At 32.8% G+C, this 6,326-nt stretch overlaps 1 protein-coding gene across 1 annotated transcript; it reads right to left on the bottom strand.

Moving 5' to 3' along the window:
• Positions 1-285: 285 nt before the first annotated feature.
• On the bottom strand, positions 286-1,972 carry LOC109338689 (40S ribosomal protein S20-2-like). Its single transcript, XM_019575979.1, has 3 exons — positions 1,770-1,972; positions 1,565-1,678; positions 286-671 (listed from the first exon to the last, which is right to left on the bottom strand). The coding sequence occupies exons 1-3, from the start codon at positions 1,882-1,884 to the stop codon at positions 529-531; spliced, it is 372 nt and encodes a 123-aa protein (XP_019431524.1). The 5' UTR covers positions 1,885-1,972; the 3' UTR covers positions 286-528.
• Positions 1,973-6,326: the final 4,354 nt, after the last annotated feature.

The following is a 6,326-nucleotide window of genomic DNA, read 5'->3' as shown; positions in this document are numbered from 1 at the left end:
CATTATCAAATTAAAAAAAAAAACCTATTCAAGCTATCAAACATATCTTCACCAATGTCATTGGACAACTACTTTAAACTACTGCAAACCACTTTAAACTGGTTGATTTACTATAGAAACCACAAGCAAGAGTTTACTATAGCAACCAATTGAAGCAGTAAATTAACAACAAACACATTTTTAACTGCAGCATTAAATTAATATCAATATAGTGTGCCCCGTCTTACCAATTTTCTTCAAAACTAAGGTGAGATTATATTTGCAATGAAAATAACAATAACATGCAATTTCAAACCAAAACTTCAAATATTAAAAATGCAAAATTTTATAACATATTAAGCATGACATTTCTCATGATATCCTCAACCATAAACAAAAGATAATTAAGTCTATTGCACGAGTAATCAACTTCAAAAATTAAACAGCAAAAGAAATGCATTAACTGATGTATTAGACTCTCAACATATTCCAGTGAAGGAGAGGCTAAAGTACAAAACAAAGTAGCATGCAAAGCAAAATGGACCGAAATCAAGCATCTGCAATGGTCACCTCAACCTCGACACCAGGTTCAATTGTGATTGAGGTAATCTGCTTGACCACCTCGGGGGAACTGTAGAGGTCAATGACACGCTTGTGCACACGCAACTCAAACCTGTCCCATGTGTTGGTACCTGAAATAATAAACAGGCCAGGAACAAAACAAAGAAAATCAGCCATGTAAAATGAAACAATTCAGAAATACACATCGACAGGTGATGCTATTAGCAATCTAAAATGTTAACAACACTCATGACACCAACCATGTTCAAATTATTTTTAATTTACAAAATTACAGTTGATTAATGGGTCAATAAACAATTATGGTACCATTTGGTTGAGGTATTTGAACAGGACACAACAGAGCCATTATCAGATTCTCAAGTTCACTCTACATACCGTGTACCAAACTCCATGTATCATGTCCATGCTTCATCTTAAAGAAAGTCATGTCACAATAATAATGTAAATAGTGGCAAGCCACATACCCAAATGAATCTACTTGCACCATGTATTTGGTAACAACGAACAGAAGTACAGAACATTTGAGGTGTGTTCTATGTTCGACACATTTTAGAAGTAGAAAATGACATAACATGAGTTAAAAGGTGGCACGTTTGGATTCCACTAAAATAGTTAAATCAAAGATAAACTAGAACTCTATCCCGTTCTTTTCTGTCTCCCCATTCGTGCGCCAAACAGTATCCAAGAGCATCAATAGCCTCGACCCACTTACATCGAGAATGGAAATTACAACACATAATCAACAAACTTTGCTAAAACTACATCGATAACCTCAACTCTTCCACTACTTATATATCAGCATCTCTAAAAGCAACAAACATGCTCTCAGTCAAATAAAACCAAATCAAATTTTTCGCGACACAAAATGTCAATTTGCAAATAAAACAAGGTAACCAACAACATGTACACTTCCATTTCAAAATTAAAAACATAACATTTCATATTAGAATCAAACAAACACATAAGAATAAAAAAACAAAAAAATAAAAGAAAATAAAAAGACCTTCTCCACAAGGGGTTTTCCTAGTAGTGATATTGAGAACTTTAGTTGGCATCCTCACAGGTCCCTTAACTCTAAGATGCTTATCCTTTGCACCACGAACCAAATCAGTGCAAACTATCAAAATCAGAAACAACATTAAAGTATTAATTAGATAAATAACCAAACTTTAAATATAAAAAGCAAAAATGAAAAGAAAAAAGGGTACCCTTTTCGAGATTTTTGACGTTCTTGGAAGAAAGAGTGATCCTAATCTTATGGATCTGTTCTTGAGGCTCTTCCAAACCAGGCTTAGTGGGTTTCACTGCGTATGCTGCTGCCATTTTTTCAGAGAGAGAGAGAAAGAGATTTGGAAACGGCGGCACAAAGAAGAAACGATGGAAGAAGGGTTTTGGAAAAAGTATGGGAGTGTTGTCTATATTGTAAATGTAAATGGGTGGGCCTCAAATTGAACCATTACAACATTCATAATGTAGGTTTTTTTTTAATAATTTGGGTTTCAAAAAATATAATCATGGAATAATTGCTAAGGATTTTTTTCATGAGAGAAATTGGTTTTTGAAAATTCCGAGTTGATCTAATTTAGTTCAATATAATATGATTTCCATTCTCCCACAAAAATTGATGAATTAAATGGTGTCACTAAAAATAATATTAAGAACTATTCCATGACTAACTTTTAGGGATCCATTTATCTCCTTAGAAAATTTTGAAGAATTATTTAGTAAATTTTTTCCCTTGACAAAATTTGACTCAACAAAAAATTATTGGACCAACAAATTGTTAGACGAACTTATCTTTATTCTACATTTTAATCATCATATTAAAAGAGTTTGTTTTGAAAATTTTGGAATATCTATTTTATTTTATAGAAGAAATTGGAAGGAAATGGAGTTGAAGAATTAAAATTTACAAAGAAATGTGATTTTTTTCTATTGTTTGGTTTGGAAGAAATGGTAGGAAAGCTGAAACTTTTCTCTAGTCTTGTGTTGGTGTTAACCAATGGTAGTTTTTACCTTTGGTAAGGAATTAATTTTTTTCAAAATATGTGTTGTCTCTCTCAACAAATATCGCTCAAAGAGGTAAAATCTCCAAGTCATATATAATACTTAGGATCTAGTAAAATCTTACACTAGTATAATATCTAAATAAAAAATAGAAAATAATATTAATGAAAAGAATATTAATAAAAAGAATATCCAAATAAAATGTTATTCTTGCCATTTTTATGGGAGGTATTGCTTTGTTTTCTCTAGCATCCTAGCTATACTTTCCATTAATTTAATAATAACTTTTTTTAACCTTAAAAAAATGCTTAGCCATTTATTTTACAATAGGGTACAGTGCAAATAAGTGTGCCGTCCATGCTCTAGAGAAAGAAAGGAACGAGTAGATGAGTTTTGTTGTGGACCATATGGCTAGCCTACCGAGTCAATGATGACTAGGTTGATTAGGCTCAGCCTAAGTAATTTAGGATTGATCTGGTTAAGGTTATCTCTTTAACTTCCAAGTAATTCATATTGACTTAGTCAAGTACATGTATAATTTGTCAACATGATGTCTTAATTGTCTAAAAAAATATTTGATCCCAAGATTAATTTTTTATTTGGTGAGTCCAAATGAGTGTCATTTTTATCCAGAGTGAATTAAAGAAAGCTTTAGATGAGAGTCAGAGAAACCAACTCCCATAACTAATGACTAATGGGGCTGAGTTTAGTGAAAAGACGTTTTCATCAATCCAATTTTGCTTGTCCAATGAGGTTCTCTCTGAAGTTTCCAATGAAGAAAATTTATGGTTAAAGTTAGAAATCTTATACATAACCAACATCATCGCAAACAAGTTCCGTCTCAAAGAGCGGTTATATATCATTCCAATGGTTGAATGTACTTTTATTCAAACTCATCTCAATGAGTTTAACTCTATTATTATGGATCTGCAAAATATGTATTAAAATTGAAGATGAAGATAAATTTGTTTTGTTGGTTGTCTCTTTACCTTCAACTTATAAACACTTAAAAGATATCATGTTCAATGGAAATAATGTTACATTATCCTTTGTAAATATTAAATCTAATTTATTGTCCAAAGAAAAATTTAATCTTGAAGTTCATTTTATGAACAAGGATGAATGCTTAAGTGTTCAAGGTAGAACTCAAGAAAAAGGAAGTACTAGTTACAAATAGTTCAAATCCAAATCTATAGGATGCAAACCCAACAAAACATGTTGTTATTTGCAAGAAATATGGACATGACATTCCTGATTTTTTTTGTCTCGTAGAAAAAACAAGAGAAACAAGAATAAAGAAAATGCTAATATTAAATTTGACTCTGAAGATGATATTTTTTTATTTGTTGTCTCTTCTAATAAAACGAGTTAAATATAATGGACTATTGATTCTAGATGTATTTTTCATATATGTCATGTTGATGCAGTGGAAACGATCGTTGCGCAGCGTTGATCACCAACAATCAAATAAAGTGCATGAAATAAATAAAAGAGAAGAAGGCAAGAGAATTTGGTAACAAGGTTCAGCCAATTGCACCTACATTCCTGAGAGCGTTGAGTGGCTACCAAAATATTATTAGAAAATAAGGATTACACCCATGGGCCTAAGTGCTCATGATGTATTTTTATTTGGTGCTTCTATCTAGTGCACATTATAACACGAGACATGAGTCCAATATATAACATTGGTTACTCTTCTCTATTCTAATACTAGGCAGTGTGTGACTAATATAATAATATATTTCAAGCATCCACAACCATCATCATAAGAACTTATTTACCACTTTTGAACATGTTGATAGTGTTGTTAAAGTAGGACTTATGTACTCTACTCTATTATGAGGTTACAAGAATAGGTATTGTCTAGTTATATTCCATATTTGAAGTGAAACTTAATTTATCTTGGCAAACTCAAGTCTTTCGTGTGCAGATATTCAGTTGAATGTGGAGTTTAAAAGGTATAAAATATAACAGCGTGAATTTTCGAGTAATTTTATTAAGTATTTATTTTAACAAATATTAATTTTAGAAATTAATCGGTAATGATTTAGGCTAATTCGTAGTTTAGTGTTAGTCTTTTTTTGTAAATTCCTACTTTGTGGTAAACTTTCGTAATTTTTATGTGATGGAAAGTTTTTAGACTGTTGTTAGACTCAAATTCGTCTAAATTAGCCCAATAACGTGTTTTTGAGTTCCGTAGCTCGGAATAAAATTTCGATTGCACCATTGGTTTCGAAATATTATTTCGAGTCAATATAGACATCAATTTTATCCATGACACAGTTCTAAATATTTTTCACTTCGAATTCTATGTTCGAAAATCTAACCGTAAACCGAAATCTAAAGATTTTTAATATTCAACCGAGTATTAGCCGATAATACTCGGGCATGATTTAAGTGTGAATGTTTCGCCGAAGAGGTCACTTCACTTTCACGAGTGTAACTTGCTGGGCAAGCCAGCAAAAATACTCATATTTTACACTAAACCTCTTAAACCCTTCATCTTCTCTTTCACCATTTACTCTTGGAAACCCTTGGCTTGCCTCCCTAAATCTGATTCAATTCCTTTTAAAAGAGTCACTATAGTTAGAGAACCCTTGGTTGCCTCTCCAAAATCTGATTCATTGCACCTTAAAAGAGCCATTTAACTTGGAGAACCCTTGGCTCTTCATTTCATTTCTCTCTTCTTCATTCAGATTTTTCTCAAGAACTCCAAGGTAAGTTCTTAGTTCTTTGTTCCTAATCTCTTAGAAGTCTAATCGTTAGTCGTTTACAAGATTTTAGTATGATGTTTATATGCATGTTACGAACGTTTTCAACCGTCTAAATTTTCGAATAATCTTCCTAACTCTTGTTTTATCCAATAAATCAAAAAACAGGTTTTTGTGAATTTAGAAATCGTTGTTTTGAAACCATGAAATATTGTTGTTCATGGGGCTGTTTCAGCGTTTAAAATATATGCATGTGTTGATTTTGATGAAAAGAGATGATGATGAAATCAAAGATGTTTGATTAAAATGTCGTTTTGATCATGAGATGAATCCTTGTAAAAAGGTGTTGAAATGATCATGAACACGATAGGAATCGTGAACGAGACTTTCGAGGATAAAGGATGGTTTAAGAATATGAATCTTGTATCAGATGGGTGAAAGTCTCAGATGTTCTTAGAATGGATTAAAATGATGTCTTTACCTTAGAGTTAGCAGGTAAACGATTTAACTTGCAAATCACTCATTGAGTTTTCTGTATTTAGTTTTGAAGCGTTCAAAGTTGGACAACCTACACATTCACGTAAACGATATCAATCGCGTTACAACCCAAGGTGAGGGAGAATACATCGTGACATAATGGTGTCCGAATATGACACTCGGATCTCCCAACTATCTCAAAAGTTGGGAGCTATATTTGTTTATATTTAGAAATCCGTACTTAACCAAATGATTGTATGCTTGGATTAAGTACATATGATTTCTTAAGTTGTATGCCCTAGATATATTAAAATATCAAGTATTGTGGTAGTTATCCATGAAGGAAAACCACTTGAGAAACTAAAACGCGCAGGGATCGAAAATATCAGAGATTTTTTATCCGGTAGTCCAAAAAGGCAAGGATGTAGTCCAGGCTGCTAGACCCCCTCGCCCGGGCGAGAGAGAAACAGTAGCTAGAGTCCCCAATTGTCGCCTGGGCAAGCCAGCCTTGCTTGGGCGAGGGCCAGACAGGCGTCTCGCCTGTTTCGGGCAATTCTGCTCACCTGAGCG

The sequence above is a fragment of the Lupinus angustifolius genome, unplaced genomic scaffold (genome assembly GCF_001865875.1).
Source record: "Lupinus angustifolius cultivar Tanjil unplaced genomic scaffold, LupAngTanjil_v1.0 Scaffold_35_210, whole genome shotgun sequence".
Taxonomy (NCBI): domain Eukaryota; kingdom Viridiplantae; phylum Streptophyta; class Magnoliopsida; order Fabales; family Fabaceae; genus Lupinus; species Lupinus angustifolius.
This window is presented reverse-complemented; position numbering and strand designations above follow the sequence as displayed.

What these genes read in the sequence shown, in the direction of transcription:
- LOC109338689 (XM_019575979.1), bottom strand. Translation starts at nt 1,884, where the DNA reads ATGGCAGCAGCATACGCAGTGAAACCCACTAAGCCTGGTTTGGAAGAG. An exon ending in CGTCAAAAATCTCGAAAAGG is followed by an intron (nt 1,679 to 1,769) that starts GTACCCTTTTTT and finishes TGATTTTGATAG; the next exon opens with TTTGCACTGATTTGGTTCGT. An exon ending in GAAAACCCCTTGTGGAGAAG is followed by an intron (nt 672 to 1,564) that starts GTCTTTTTATTT and finishes TTATTATTTCAG; the next exon opens with GTACCAACACATGGGACAGG.